The following is a 16,965-nucleotide window of genomic DNA, read 5'->3' as shown; positions in this document are numbered from 1 at the left end:
GTGTCATGCAGAGTGCAACCTAGCAAGGCCCTCTTCAGTGACAGAAGTAACTGACGGGTGTACCTCCCCAAAGGCATTTGAAAATCATTTTCGGCTCTCTGTCCGGTCCTGTCCATAACAGCCGTCACCCATCCTTCCTGTCTTGCTTCTGTCTGCCACCCACCCTCATCTCTAGCTGCCACCCACCCTCCCATCTAGCTGCCACTCACCCTCTCATCTAGCTGCCACCCACCTTCATCTCTAGCTGCCACCCACCCTCCCATCTAGCTGCCACCCACCCGTGTCTAGCGTCTAAATGCCACCCGCTCTCACATCTAGCTGCCACCCACCCTCGCCCCGAGCTGCCACCCTCGTCTGCATTTGCCACCCACCCGTGTCTCGAAGCCCATGGCCGGCACGTGGCAGCGCACCGCCGCGTCCTCGCGGTGGCTGCACGAGTTGCCCCCGACCTCGCTGAACTTGCAGTCAGTGAGGGACTTCTCCGCGCCCTTGCACGCCACCTGCGTCATGTGCACCGGGCCCGTGCCTGGTGAGCAGCAGGTGGTGATGGGGCGCGGCAGGGAGACGGGGTGCGGTGGTGAGCGGACGATGGAGGGCACAGGGAACCGCCGCGTGGTGTTCCAGTGCGTGTGCTTTGTTCGCTCGTATTTTGTTAGTCACAGGTAATATGGCGGCAGATTACAAGCAAAAGAGTCTGACCGCTTTGCAGCCCCCGAGGTCACTTATGCTTGGCAAGAGGATACTGACCAGACAGCCCGTGCGTGCCTGCTTCCAGTAGCAGGGTACGAAGGTTCCACAAAATCGCTCTCTGTTGTAATGCTGCTGGAAAGCCGAATCTTGTAACGAATCAACTGAGAATAAGGTAGCATGTCGTGCGAAAAGAAAGTTAACTTCATAAGCGTGTTCTCTCCACAATGCCTTTAACACTAATTGTCTGCAATGTCCTCTTAACTCGGAGGTTACCGAAAGTTGTGTTGGGTTCTCCTGTGTTTGTTATTGTTTTTGGCAGCCCATTCCTGCGTTGAAGTTTCCTGCGCCACATTTGCAGCAAAGCGAATGCCATCTCGCTCAGCCCGCGACCTCTCCAGGCACCAGCACCTATCGACCTGCGTTGTAGGAGACGCCGCGGCCTTTTAAGACGCCGTGCATTCTGGTCGAACGTGGACTCTCTCGTGCATTTTTTGGAGGTCACTGAGTTTCTAGTCCTTAACTCCGAGTTCATTCGCAATGATCCATCCGTATTGTATTACAAACCTCACAGGAATCCGTGTCATAACAACCAGCACTGCGTGTACGCGCCATGTGCTTTTACAGTGGCCAATAACCCATGCATTTGAAATTATGTGTACATGAACAGCCCTTTTGTCAATCAGATGATGGATGAAGGCCTTCCCATGCTGTGCGGTCATGGGCGAAATTTAACCATACTTCACCATCCTGGTCAGTGCGGGTTGGTGAAGCAGGTTTCCAATACTGGTTCAGATGATAACACTCACCACTAATATTAGCCATGGCCGGGAATCTTACTCGGGTTGCCAGGTGCATAGCACAGTGTGCTTTCTACTGCGCCACCTCTGCCCCTCCCCACAATCATCACTGCATAGATGCAATGTGAAAACAGACGCCAATAAAACAGGCTTCTGTCATTGAAACAGTGGTGGATGCGTTAGCCAAGAAAGGACTTTTCTCGGTAGGGCACCGCGATATTTAAGTAGTTGTTGTAGCAGTGCAGGTTAATTGAGTTCGTCTGTGCCCCCTGCCGATGCCGTTATTGCCCTCCCGAGGGCTCAGAGTCTGCCACTGCCAAATTCCTGGGTTCTTTCAAGGCTGTCGCTGGGGCGTGATAAGCAGCTGATCTCACGCCCCACTCGCCCGCTCCCTTGCCCCCCTAAGGGATGCCGCAGCCCCCCGTCCGGCCGGGTCTGAGTCACGGTTGGCGGATGTGCGGCGGTGGCTGCAGCGTGGAGCGCGATCGTCAAACGAATCCAGACCGACCAATGGCGCGCGTGCGCTAACGGGCTCTCGTACTCTTTTTCATGAGCCGGTGGAAATTCCACATTCCTACGGTTAAGGGTCAGTTTATCCGTAAGGTAACCTCGATTGGCCAAATCGCCCGAAATGCAGCAGATCTCGGAAGCCTAGCGGGGTTGAGTCTGTGTTACCACATCTACTCTTTTCACCCTCACCAGCCTGGTAAATTATGCTAAAATAACCGCCACAATCCACATGGAATGGGAAGGAATCCCCGCATCCAGCAGTGGATAGCCAGAAGAGCTGCACGTTGTGTGTTGTACCATAACCTCGGACGACTTCCCAGCGGGTGGATGCTCAGCAGGCAGTGATCATTTTTACAACACCGGAGCGACGCGAGGTTAAAAAAGTTGACCGTGGCCGGGATTTGAACTCACGACCTCGTGATCACGAGCCGAGCATTCTACCGGGTGAGCTGCGCTTAAGATAAATGACCGAATTGTAAAATTGTGACTTTATGCCACCTATGTGTTGCATGCTTTAGGCAGTTGCCTCACCACCAGTATGGCAGCTGACAAAGGCACTCTCCCTGTTCAGTGTGAAGGATTGCATCTTCTGATGTAGCAGGTGGTCAAGGAATGAGACACAGATGGTTCATGAATATGTGAATGTCTTCTTAAATTTACACTTAACTCGCGAAGGTACTTTCTCATCCCTGCCTTCATCCTTTCTGAAAAGTGAATTTGATAAATGTTAAGAATGTTGACCCTCGATGGGAGAGCGTTTGAAATTGGTTCTCTGCAAAATTCAGTCCAGGCATTCCACAATGTGCACAATTCCCTTTAAAGGCAGGTTTTGCTCCCGCTATACGAGAGTGACTGCTACAGTACCAGCAGAAAAATGCATTGAGTTTCACATTTAAGTCAGAAAAACCTTGTGTTTATTTATTGCGTTGACAAATTGATACACGTGCTGGGTTACCAGATGCTATTGTAAAAATCCTCCACGCTACTCATGAGATCAGACGTCAAATCCGCTCCAGAGTTTTCTTGTTTAAACATATGCTCCTGGATAATGTTGGTCTGCAAGGTCCACGGACTGATAGAGATCAATATAACTCAATGAATACATTTTATTAGCCATAATATTCCACGACGGTGCGTACTCGGTTTTTATACTTTGCTCATATTTGATTGAAACTCGGAGTTTACGGTGCGTGCGATGACCGGCAACCAGAGGATTGGGATTGATTGCAGTGCAGAAGTGGCACAGTGGTAGGGGCACTGAGCATGATGCCTGAGTTCGATTCCCGAGTTCGATTCCCAGATGAACGTTTAAAGACGAGTGCTCTCTGAACTGATCTTTGGCCCGCTTTACCAACCCGCATTGACCGGCGTGGTGAAGTACGGTTGGTTTAAACAACCACCGTGATCAACACGGCCTGTGGAGGCCTTCATCCAGCAGTAGATTGACAAAGGTCTGTACGTGATTTTATTTGACTTATTCAATAATGCCGGAGGTATCGGTGGCGCCGTGGATATCGCACTGCATTACAAGCCTGTCAATCACAACATGGCGTCATGAGTTTTTGTTATGCGGCGCTAACGTTTTCATCGCTCAGCCTCGACAATGTCCTGACGATGCCGATGATCACGCGGGAATAATCACAACCTGCCATCTGCAATGCGATGTGAGTCCGCCCTGTCCCTCTTTCGGACAAGTAAACTAAGTAAAAACTTTCATTTTATTTTACCCGGTACGGCCCACTGAGCTGTATAGCTCTTTTTCAGAAGCGACATGGCCACAAATGAGAGCTCAACGAAGTGGCTTGTCGCGTGGAAAATCTATAGCGGCCGAATACTCTGCACGCACGTTTATAAATACCTCGCCGCCAACACCCCCCACCACCACCACCACCACCTTCCGCCCCCCACTCCCCCCAGCCCCGGCATCATCACCTTGTCCGAAGCGCGCGCCGGGCACTGCCTCCTGTGCGGCTCCGAATCCCAGCTCGCGGCACACGACGCTCGAAGCCACCAGGTTCCAGCGCTCGTCGCACACCGTGCCCCACTCGCCGTTCTTGAGCACCTCCACGCGGCCCTCGCCCATCTGCGCGCCGCCCTTCAGCCTCACGAGCGGTTGCTGCGGGAGAGCGCGGTCGCGTGAGACGTTCGTGTGTATGTATGTGGAGCTTCTTTCGCACCGTACGTAGCCGATCGTGCTAGTCGGAGGTGCAGGGGGAAGGACAACAAACTAAGCACAAAAAATCAGTTCTCAAAGAAAATGAGTTTTCAATCCGGGTGATTTTAAAGTGCATAGCTCCAGTGGCTTCCTAACATCGGAATGAAGAGCGTTCCAGACGGCCGCAGAAGCGCGTCTGAAAGCGCGCGATGCGGTAACCGTCTTTGTTCGAGGTCCAGCTAAAAGCCGCTGCGAGGATGACCGGAGTATGCGCGATGGAACAGATGGAACAGATGGAACAGCAGGTTTTTGCAGTCGGTGGCAAAACGTGCTTGGTATAGGCCCTGGTGCAAAGAATGAAATGGGCTCCTATCGAGTTCCCCCCCCCCCCTCTTTATAGCCCGAAGTCTTGGCCCCTTCCAATAGTGGGCCCTGGTGCAGCTGCACCACCTTCACACTTCATAGCCGTGCAACTGATTGTATTGAGGATGTGTTGAGGCAGATGGGGCTATGCCGAAAGGCCAAATCAGAGTGTCTCTTCGCAATCCAGTACACACGGATGGATGATATAAAACTTTTCCACATGTGTGTCTCTACTGAAGAATGTAATTATCAGTATGGAAGCTGACTGGTAGCTGTCACGGCAAAACGCTTCCACATATTTGCAAATAATCCTGTTAGTTCTGGATTGCTGCTTAGAGTTTGGGCGAGGCTAAACTCCCAAGAACAACACAATACTAGAGTTGTGCTCATATTCGACCATCTTTACAAGAGCAATAGTAGACAGACGGAGAGAGCTAAGGCATAAGCACTTTCAACCTTAGCTGAAAAGCATGAATAATGTATAACTCTGACACCTGTGCTCCGATGACTTGGGTGGTCAGGTCAAGTCACGTTCATTTAGTTTCAACCAGAGGTGGGAACTTGAGAGTCAAAAGGGATAAGTCTCATTCACGAGAGAGAGAGAGCGAGAGAGTGACCTAGGTGGTGGTGGTGGCAGTGAAGGCCCTCACCTCGCTGCGGTAGGCCTTCCTGAAGCCCGAGTTGTGGCTGTGCGCGTATCCGGGTCCCGGCACACAGCTGACGACGGCGGGGCCTCCGTCCCGGCAGCCCGTCACGTTGTTCCGCGCCGGCACCGTGCGGAAGCGGCACGTGGCCAGGTGCACCTCGTTCCCCGTGCAGTTCACGTCCCGCATCCAGTAGCCGTGCGTCCTCTTCTTCAGGTGTGCTCTGCCAGCAGCGATTCACAGTACGGGGAGGTTCACTGACATGTACGCAAACGGCTGGGACATGGTTCCGTACCCGTACGGTGCGTCAAAAGATTGTGAGAGTGGAGCGTTCTAGGAGATTGTTTTTTTGTGTCTTTTTCTTTCGTTCAAGTCGAGGCGAAGTGACCTCTATGCTCTAATGAATGTGGTGAATTTCGGAGCACAGGGTCGGTTCAGATGTCCGGTTAGCACCGTTGGCTACGTACGGTGCGAAATAAGTTCAACACAGGACATGTCGTTTGCCACTGATGTTAGCCGTGGCCAGGAATTAAACACTCAAGTTAGCCTGGTTGATAGCACAATGCACCAACCTCTGCGTCACCGCTCCACACATACATTTTTCTATATATTTCATAGAATCTTAATTAAGGTTAAATTCTAAGAAGTGCTACCTTCAACATCTCTCCAGTATTAAGTAACAGCCTTTGCAGCTGGACAGATTCGGTGAGACAAGCAACTGGTTTTGCTCCTTGGACCAAAAGTAATTTTTGGCACGGAGGTTGGGAAGCCCCTTGTAGAGGTTCCACACCTGTCTGCCTCGCTTGGATTATTACAGCCATCGCTCAGGTGCCATCTGTTTTATTTCTTGTGCTTAAAAAAATAAAACCCGTTGGCGAATGGTACCAGATCCACAAGGGACCCACAACTGCTTTCCTAAATGAATAAAAGTTGACAGTGAATGCAGAGTGAGCGAACCCGTTTCCACTTAAGACACGATGTGCCGTTGACCCAGGGAGCACTTGGCTTGAAAAACAGGATCTTGTATCCTCATTCTGCAGCCGAAGTATTTTTTTGTTTTACATTTGCAGTGGTTCGGTATAATAAGTAAATAATTATATCAATAATGCTTTCGTGTTATGTTGCATCGTTAGTTGCAAAATTGAATCTCGAAAATCGTCGAGGAACTGCAAACAGGCAGGAAGGCAATAGCCAGGCGATGAGCCGACGTCGCCAATTGCCCAAGCTCTGCAGTCCTTTATATTTTGGAATGTTTTCAACCACTTAATGAGTGTTTATACGCATGGGAGGAAACCGCAGCACCCGGAGAAAACCCACGTGTGTGAGGGAGCAACACTCTATCCCATTAAGATGGGACAGATGATATTATTCCGCACTTTGTCAACCCGTGTTCTCCTGGAAAGCCAGGGGTATGGCAGCCCGATTCCCACGTGAAGGAAGTGTCACAACATTCGTGTGATCCACCGACCCTCGCCTCCACGATATCGGATTACGGTCATACGCCGCCAATGCTGCGAATGATTAAAGTGATACGTAATGTGGCCCTATGGGGTTGAGTGGTGATTGATGAACTGCATTATAAACCTGCTTAAATTAGTTTTATTCCAGGCCAAGGATAACATCAGTGACGAGTGGCATCTAAACCGGTTCTGGAAGTCCCCTACAGCAACCCACGCTGACCAGTCTGGTGAAGTATGGTCAAATAACTCCGATGGCTAATGTGATGTTCGGGAGGCCTGCATATATTAATTGGCGAGATGTATAATATTATTGTATTATTTATAGTGCGGTACAGCATTGCATATCCAACTGTCTGGGATGTGGGGTTTAGGCGGATATGTGAAAAGGTCAGATATCTAGAAAATGACAGTTACACATTGCACAAATACTGCACTGGGTGTGAGCAGTTAATTGATGAAGGAGGATATGTGACGTTCGGAGATGCTACGTACTGTTTAATAGTTTGATTACTAAACCTCTGTGCACCAGGACACCCACTGACCACGTGGTATTCTCCGTCCATTTGCAGGAGTACGCAATGTCACGTTTTTTTTGTTTTTGGCCATATCTTTGTTTATTGTAGTACGGAGTTAGACTGATGGCCTTAATCTTAGTTGTCTTGTGGTTGTTGTTGTTATTTGACTTGCATCCCACTGGGATTTTTGCACACAGCGTTGGTGTACCGTGCTATTTCAGGAATATTTTCATGTTTTTTTTTCCTGGATTTTCTGTTTGCACAGTCACATAATCACTTTAAGATGTTTTCTTGTTCATGTTTTTGTTTGTTGAGGTTGCACCCAATTCAAGAGCCGAATGGCTCACAGGGCTATACCAAATAAATGAACTATGAAACTATGAAATAATTAAGAAAAAATTAAAGCCAACTTTTCGTTTATGGTGCAAGAATTTCAAGCGTTGGGTGCGGCGAATGCCACTCATGAAAATCACGCTCACGAGTTTGAATTGATCCTTCAGTACGTACCGGTCACACCTAGGCTGAGTTTAAAAAAAGGGGGCTCTCTTTAATTTTTAAGGTTGGCCTCAAAACGTTGGCGCTGATATGAATACGACCTAAACGACACGACTCTCAAGTCTGTAAAGCACACCGGCCGTGGAGTGCTTGCTCACACGGTTCATTCAAACTCGTGGAAAAAAAAACCGAACTAGAAGGGCAGTGCACAGTCGTCACCGTCATGTGCCACATCCCACATTCTCGTGAGCTCTGCTCGCCTGCATGTGGGGCTTTGTTTGCGTCCGTGGAAACGTGCGCGCCGGTTACGCACGAGGGCGTCGTAATTCGTGCACCGCCTTTTTTCCCCCTCTCAATTTGTCTCGCCTTGATAACTGGAGCCATGCTTCGTGTACAATAGGGTCATTTGGTTAACAGCTAAGGTTGCAGTGCAGTGACTGAAGGCGGCCGATGTGTAACGTTGGATGTTGGGAGGGCTTTCATTGGGAAAAGCCCGTTTAACGCTGTCTGACAAAGTGTCTGTTGCCAGCTCTCACCCCACATAATTGGACGAATTACCTTAAATCAGGGGTAGGCAACCTGTGGCTATTTAAGGACTGCTTCGTGACGTTATTTATTCAGGACTGCTGCCTCGTATTCACGTGCATTGCAGCTCTTGAAATATTGAGTTTTATTTTTGTTGACCAAATTTGGACCAAAATGGCCCTTCTTGTTATTTTGGTTCCTGACCCCTGCCCCAAATACGCCTGCTCTCATCGGATATTGGAAGCTAAGCAAAGTTGGGCCTGGTTTGTTCTCGGATGGGAGACTGTCTGGGAATACCGGGGTGTTGTAGGCTTGGGCTGCAAGGTGGCCCGAAGTTAGCAGTGCAGTATTAAATCTCTCTGTGCTGAGCTTTGAATGGTGTCCCCTTGCAAGTGTAGGTTTACTCCGGGTTCTCCCACAAGCCAAAGACTCATTCGTAGAAATAACCAAATATCCCAATGCAGGATCCCCCTGAAAAATATTCTCTGGGTAAAAAAATGAAACTATAGCAGGAGCTGGATATAAGCACACAGTTCTGATATAGGCAACACATGCTTATGCTACAATGGTGGGTGGAAGACACAGAGAGCATATTCTGATACTTGCACATATTTCGATATAATCACCAGATGGTCTCGTTCCCAAGGGTTGTGTTTATGTCCAGTGTCGATTGTATTTATATTATCAGACTCAATTCTTATAAACGCAATCTTCCGTTAACCAAATATGTCGAATACCAGACTAACTAAACTACGCTCTGATTGAATTAAATGTTGCTATGTGGCTATATAAAGTTGATAAACATTCGACTAAAATATAAATACTCTGGCGTACGTGTGTGAAGAGCAAACCTTGCTACAACCGCCGTAATGGCACTAGACTTTGGGAACGTTTGCAACGCTGCGGATTCAAGAACACTTGAAACCAAAAAAATCCCCTAAATTCTTATCCCGATTGTGCTGTCAGCATCACACCACAAGACACAGCATCCACTGTGGTCTCTCGCAGAGCACGTGTGGCCCTTTGTGCTGGAGAACGGTCTACAGAAGCGGATGTCGCAAAGCGACCTCTTCAACATCCCTTTAAGCGACCTCTGGTCCGCACACGGTAGAGGGCAGAATTCGCTCGTAAAATTTCAACAAAGCCCTCCCCCCTCCCCACATAATCGTAGTCGAACCGGTGCAGACAAGGTCACGAAATCAGCCTCAGGAATGTTTCCTGCCCCTCTGTGGAGAATTCATGCCGACACAGTTACACTATTTATATTGGAGGGAAATGTTAAACCGGAAAATTGTGAAGAGATTCGTAATAGTCTCAGGTTATGGACACCGAAAATATAAGGACACAATAAATGTGTCACGTTTTGAGTTGTGGCGTGTGGACATTGACATGGCTTTTTTTAAATATTTCGGTTGTTGGGTTTGTTGGTGGTAACAGCCACAGATTTTATGGCATTTTGCCCACAGAATTGGACATGTTTTGCATGATTCATTCAAAAGGAACATTGGAGAATGGAAAATAGTTGAAGACAGCATTCACGACTGCCCACAATTCTTTCCATATCCATCGTCACTGTCTCATTGTCTGCTGTTGCTAAAAGTTTGCGACGCGGATTTCGAGATATGTATTTATTTATTCATTCATTTGCGAGCGAGGTTGCTTTTTATCTTGCCCCAAAACGGAAACCAGAAGGAATTTTACAAAGGATTTCCCTTTTGTGAGTCGTGCCACTGGAGCCATATCTTCGTGTTTGGCAATGCCAAGAATGGTCAGTACGGTGGCCTTGTTTAACAACAAGCAAAGAGGCACACGATTATTTAAGCAGCCGTGGCACAGTGGTTTGTGCCATGGGCTATGAGCCCCTCCTCCCGAGCTGAATGCGACTCCCGGTCGTGGCTAACATCAGTGGCGAGCGATATATATATCTGAACTGGACCTGGACCACCCCCACCGCCCACCCGATAGGGTACTTGAACGTGGTGAAGTATGGTCCAACAACCTAAGCCACCAAAACAGTGTGGGATGGCCTTCGACCAGAAATTGATGTACAAAGAGATGAAAACAGCTGAAAGCACGTGGGGCCTGAATATATTTCCAATTTGTTATGGGCAGTAATACATGAGAGGCACTGCAATTCGTTTTTAAACGTGTTCCACTTGTATTTCGTTAAGATGGTTCAGAGATTATATATTCATACAAATGGTTAAATGTCCGTTCGACTAACAAGTATATAACTACTCTTCGTTGTATTTCGTTAATTACAATTCTTCTTTAACTTATCTGAGCATAAAAAGTACGTCCGACTGGGCAATGATACGATGACATGGAAGACACAGAAAGTATTTTGTCTCGTCCAGATTTATTTATACAGGAAAGCGCCAGTGGGGTCTCGGGATTCTTTCTGGGACCTTCTACACAGTCACCCTGAATGCTCCTGCCCTCGTTGGATCTGAGCCTGGTCGGCGCTGGGGACTGCCGTGACCGGCGGGCGGGGGCTTGCTGCGCCTCGCATGCCAGGAGCTCTGCAGTGTGGCCAGGGGATGGTAGAGCCGAGCGTTGCCCTCTCATAGACGAGGTGGGCTTTCTCCGAGTGCGCCGATTTTCTTCCCGAGCAGAACCAAACGCTCATTCGTGGAATTGGCCAAACGTCCCAGTGTAGCAGGATTCCCCTTTTAACCGCGTAGTGAGATTTTTGTAACACTTTTCTGGGTACATCATTGACGTTGATATTCCGATATCACCGCGGGCATCAGCGGAGTGAATCGGGTAATGCTGCAGACAGGAAGGGTTTCGTCGAGTTCTGAAAATGCACCCTGCCATACAATAGCTGGCTCCAAAGAATTCCCCACCTGTCTTGAATTTACCAAAGTATGGACCTCAGCTAAATGGATCATTAAACCAGAATGATTACAGAGCAAGGTATTTTATTGATAATTTAAGGATAATTAAAGCAATCTACAAATACGAAACAGCTCAGTAAATGGTTGCAGTCAGTGATGATCAAGGGTGGCATTTTAAAGTTGTTTAATTAAATTATCCTTTAAAGGCAAATTCTACATTCAGTGTTTCTTAAATGTAGGTATGAAATAGAACATTTACAATAATGATGCATTTAACAACCATTTGTGTACGTAAATACATCATAAATGGGCATATATATATTTATATCATATCAAATGCAGTCATAAGTTATATCATTTATGCAAATTGTAATTTCGCTACTGCGAATGAACAAAAAAATTCCAGTTTCACAGTAAACTGAATGTTGGTGCCAATTATAGTGTCATCATGACATCTCTTTTCCCAAAATCTGAAAAGGAAACCGTTTTATATCTATAATATGTATTTGTCACTGAGACATTCACATTTTAGCCAATAGAATGTGGAAATAATCCATACGGAAAGCATTCACATCAGTACGTCCTACCATTCCACGACATTTAGGTTTTAAATGGATCTGACATTGGTCACAAAAATCCACAAAGGGAAACCTGCGGGTGCCAGTTCTCTACCCAGACATTACAGCATGGACAGGGGGCGGCAGTGCTTCAGACTAATCACTAACACGTGCACTCGGCAGTCAGCCTTCCACATTTAAGTCGTGTCCTTCCTAGGGTTTCACTGCTGTCTGGTCTCGAGTAAGAATCGGTGTTCTCCCATAAGGCAAATACATTGTGCCATAGGCCACCGTAGGGACACTGTAGCTTTTCCTAGAAAGAAAATTATATTTACCATTAAATTGCATTTATTTATAACCTCCACTTATGCTATTTTGTATTGATTAATTATGACTTTTAGACAAGTGGATGTGACATAGGCCATACAAAATGTATCCTGACACGTAGTCCAATTATGCAGTCCTGGCCAAAATGTCAGTGACAACTACCTTTCATACAACGCTACATGAAACAACGTTCGACATTATTTATTTATTCAGGAAAGCCTCACTAGGTCTCAGTTTGATAATTATAATTCATATTTTGGGAGGGCTCCTTGCTATGCACGGGACGATTGGGCAATTCCATCAATGAGCTTTTGGCTTCGCGTGGGTGGAGTGACCGGAGAAAACCCCCCACCCAGACGAAGGGAGCACACTCGGCGGCTCTGCAGGATCACCAGCGCATGTGCCACCCATACGCCCAGCTAACAACCCAACGTGGGCTTTTTTGACCCTTCCCCCAACAACGGAACTTCACTGTTGCTTTGCTCTGAAACGTTGCGAAAAAAACCTACTAATGACCTTTTTTTCACGTAATATTTAATAAAAAGGCCTGACGTTCAACACGATCTTGGGCGTGTAAATAGTGCCGCTGTTGTACTGGCCATTGGAACGCCAAGTGTATTTACATAAGGGCGTTTTGAGAACAAGTTTATATTTTTTTCTCATTGCGAAATTACATAAAGGGAAATGACCCCAATGTGTGGTGTCTGTAATGCACGTAACATTTAGTGGGAACGTTGCCAATGCAGTTGGGTGTGTTTACGGGTTGCCCTCAACATGTAATTGTCCAAATACTGCTAAATATCAAAGACATAAACTCAACGCTGTGTAACCGTTAATAAATCGTGAGAACAATTACAAATCAAGTAAATAAATAATATATCCAAAAACAAAGATCATTCAAGGGAGTTTGAGGCAGAAAAACTCAATCGATAAAGAGGCCCATTCTCTCGCGAAGTTTGGATTAACTTTGAGAACATAAACACGCCACGTGTATCCATGACGCTAATGGCCCTCGGTACTTTACGATCCGAGATCCACAGCCACCGCAGAGTCGACTGTGCCAGTACTACGATAGGATCCGTGCGTTTGCGTGCGCACGCCTGCGCTGAGCTGCTAGCGATGAATCACATAGGCACGTGTGCACTTGCACATTTTTTTTTATAAAACACTCGCAGTGTGGAGGTTGGGGCAGGATCGCGATGTGCTTGGCAGGAACCTGGGAAGGGAACTCGATGTGAGTTGCAGCCACCCAGCTCTCCGCACGGGGCTACCGGTGTTTACCACGGAGTGCAGAGGCCACGATGATTTACTCAGGTAGCCTGCAGCTATTGCAGAGTGTCTAAAGAGGTTAACGTGCAGCCCTGCAATTGCTTGCTCATGCTACTAATGGCTGAAGGGCCCTGTGTAAAACTAAAAACTAAACTTTTTATTTTTTTTATTTTATCAGGTAAGGCCCACTGAGCTAGAAAGATATTTTAAAGAAGTGACCTGGCCACAAATGATAGCTCAACGAAGTAACTTATCACGTGGAAATGTATAGTAGCAAATACTCTAAACGCATGATTCTGAATGTGGAGGGAAAACCCGGAGGACCAGGAGAAGAATCCCCATGACCACAGTCACGCAAACTCCAAATATACAGGTGTCAGGGTCGGGATCGAACCCACAACTTCCTGTATACTAGGCGAGGTAGTAACACCTTGCCAGCACGGGGGAGTTTTAGATAGCCCATCTAAAGGGTATTTGGCCTCCTCTTCCACGCTGGCCAGATGTGTTGGAAGAGGTGGGGGTACCCACACTTCACCCCACCAAACACGACCCTGCCGATTGGCTGGCTAACTGTGGTGCACCCATTTATACTGCTGGGTGTACAGGGGCGGGAGGATTTAAGAAACGTTCCCATTGTCTCCACTGCGGCGCCGCCGGGGAAAATAAACCGGCGACCTTTAGACTGCTGGTCTAGCGTCCTCACCATTACTACACGGTGGAATGTCTAAGATTATTTATTTTGTTCTCTTCCCGCCACAAATTTATTCCAATTGTGCTCTCGGTGTCATGTCATCAGAGGAAGAATACTGAAATGTCGCAGGAGAGCATGCGTCCAGGTGTCAGAGAATGGCTGTATAATAAATTATTCACAGGCCTTTCCCCCGAAAAATCCTTATGTCTTTTACACAACAGGAAGCGGCACTTTTCCCATGCACTTTGCAATGGCTTTGTTTGTTGCATGACAATCAAACCGATTTTTTTTATTCCCAGAGCTGAAATTCCACCAAATGAAGTGCAAAACCCAATTGAAAATGGGTGGGTTTGTTTGTGCAATCACCCATGGGATAGGCTGAGACCAACTCAATATACAGTGAGGGAAAAAAATATTTGATCCCCTGCTGATTTTGTACGTTTTCCCATTGACAAAGAAATAATCAGTCTATAATTTTAATTGTAGGTTTATTTGAACAGTGAGAGACAGAATAACAACAACAAAATCCAGAAAAACGCATGTCAAAAATGTTATAAAATGATTTGCATTTTAATGAGGGAAATAAGTATTTGACCCCCTCTCAATCAGAAAGATTTCTGGCTCCCAGGTGTCTATTATACAGCTAACGAGCTGAGATTAGGAGCACACTCGTAATGGGAGTGCTCCTAATCTCAGCTTGTTACCTATATAAAAGACACCTGTCCACAGAAGCAATCAATCAATCAGATTCCAAACTCTCCACCATGGCCAAGACCAAAGAGCTCTCCAAGGATGTCAGGGACAAGATTGTAGACCTGCACAAGGCTGGAATGGGCTACAAGACCATTGCCAAGCAGCTTGGTGAGAAGGTGACAACAGTTGGTGCGATTATTCGCAAATGGAAGAAACACAAAAGAACTGTCAATCTCCCTTGGCCTGGGGCTCCATGTAAGATCTCACCTCGTGGAGTTGCAATGATCATGAGAATGGTGAGGAATCATCCCAGAACGACACGGGAGGATCTTGTCAATGATCTCAAGGCAGCTGGGACCACAGTCACCAAGAAAACAATTGGTAACACACTACGCCATGAAGGACTGAAATCCTGCAGCGCCCGCAAGGTCGCCCTGCTCAAGAAAGCACATATACATGCCCGTCTGAAGTTTGCCAATGCACATCTGAATGATTCAGAGGACAACTAGGTGAAAGTGTTGTGGTCAGATGAGACCAACTGGGCATCAACTCAACTCGCCGTGTTTGGAGGAGGAGGAATGCTGCCTATGACCCCAAGAACACCATCCCCACCGTCAAACATGGAGGTGCTTTGGGGGTGTTTTTCTGCTAAGGAGACAGGACAAATTAACCGCATCAAAGGGACGATGGACGGGGCCATGTACCGTCAAATCTTGGGTGAGAACCTCCTTCCCTCAGCCAGGGCATTGAAAATGGGTCGTGGATGGGTATTCCAGCATGACAATGACCCAAAACACACGGCCAAGGCAACAAAGGAGTGGCTCAAGAAGAAGCACATTAAGGTCTTGGAGTGGCCTAGCTAGTCTCCAGACCTTAATCCCATAGAAAATCTGTGGAGGGAGCTGAAGGTTCGAGTTGCCAAACGTCAGCCTCAAAACCTTAATGACTTGGAGAAGATCTGCAAAGAGGAGTGGGACAAAATCCCTCCTGAGATGTGTGCAAACCTGGTGGCCAACTACAAGAAACGTCTGACCTCTGTGATTGCCAACAAGGGGTTTGTCACCAAGTACTAAGTCATGTTTTGCAGAGGGGTCAAATACTTATTTCCCTCATAAAAATGCATATCAATTTATAACATTTTTGACATGCGTTTTTCTGGATTTTGTTGTTGTTATTCTGTCTCTCACTGTTTAAATAAACCTACCATTAAAATTATAGACTGATCATTTCTTTGTCAGTGGGCAAACGTACAAAATCAGCAAGGGATCAAATACTTTTTTCCCTCACTGTACTCGAGAGCTCGGTTTAATCACAGGCGACTGGGACACAGATTCAAACCCAGATTCCAGAATCTTAGCAGTGCCAACTCAGCGATTTGACCTCTGGGCCACCAAGCTACCTTAAGAGACACTAAATAAAGAAGCTCAAGTAATGAAAACCAGATTTGTTCCGTCAAACCAAACACAAACCAACCGTTCACTGTCACATTGATTTCCAGACAACACTTAATCATTTTCTGAAATCCACTTAACATTATTCTACTTTCAACATAGGATAAAAAACCCTCAAAGTTGAAAAACTATATATTTTTAAAGGCCTTTTATTTTAGTATCGGTTTATATTGATGCACCGCTGCCAGTGGGTATTAAAACGATCAAAGACGTTATAAATAATAACTGCTCAGGCGTTGTTTTAAAACAGTCCCTGAAGCAACTGACTTCGAACCACCCTTGAAGAAAACTGATGATTAATGTACAAATAAGACAACATTTCGGGGAGCGGTGTCGCAGTGGTTAGCACAACGTGCTATGAACATGATCACCCGAAATCGATTCCCGGCCATGAATAACAACACAGGCGAGTGATATCGAAGCGAGTACTGAGCTCCCTTTCACAAACTCGCATTGACTGGCGTGGAGAAGTATGCCAAAACAATCCCCCACGACGTGGGGAGGCCTTCATTCAGCAGTCGTTTGACTAAAGGTTTGTTGGAGACAATATTTCATACCATTGGAATTTCAAATCCCATTTTACGCCGTTTTTTGTTAAAAATCCTAGCAAGTTTTTTTTTTCTTTTGTAAAAAGTCTGGAGTCACATTCCTGTCTGGGGTGGGTGGCTTTCTTTTTTTTACGAGTTCCAGCGCCATGAGCCGAAAAAATGGGAAGCCACAGCCCACAACGGGGAGCTGCGTGGGTCCTCAAATGTGTCCGTTGAGATGCAGAAAAATGACCTTTAGGAGACCACTCTGACCGAGCTGGGAGATAATTGTTTTTTAGGTTGTTCCCATGTGGCTGTTGCTGGGAAAGCCCTGCATTGTGTGGGAGGCTCACGCAGGGCACAGTGAATGAATGGCCGCGGCGAGGAAGGGCGTCACGGGTCACCCTGGAGAGTGGCAGTCATTACCGCTGGCACAGACAGAAGGGGAAAATCTGC

General features: G+C 46.9%; 1 protein-coding gene across 3 annotated transcripts in view; it reads right to left on the bottom strand.

Moving 5' to 3' along the window:
* The window catches only part of LOXL4 (lysyl oxidase like 4), a 76,143-nt gene that overhangs the window by 27,090 nt on the left and 32,088 nt on the right, over window positions 1-16,965 (bottom strand). For all 3 annotated transcript variants that reach the window (XM_032952104.2, XM_076066356.1, XM_032952105.2), the window contains 3 exons: window positions 5,166-5,382; window positions 3,930-4,113; window positions 372-526 (listed from right to left, as the gene is read on the bottom strand). In XM_032952104.2, coding sequence (XP_032807995.1) covers window positions 372-526; window positions 3,930-4,113; window positions 5,166-5,382 — 556 coding nt within the window. The remainder of the gene's footprint in view (window positions 1-371; window positions 527-3,929; window positions 4,114-5,165; window positions 5,383-16,965) is intronic.

The sequence above is a fragment of the Petromyzon marinus genome, chromosome 11 (genome assembly GCF_048934315.1).
Source record: "Petromyzon marinus isolate PM22_M1 ecotype Great Lakes invasive population chromosome 11, UKy_Petmar_22M1.pri1.0, whole genome shotgun sequence".
Lineage (NCBI taxonomy): Eukaryota > Metazoa > Chordata > Hyperoartia > Petromyzontiformes > Petromyzontidae > Petromyzon > Petromyzon marinus.
This window is presented reverse-complemented; position numbering and strand designations above follow the sequence as displayed.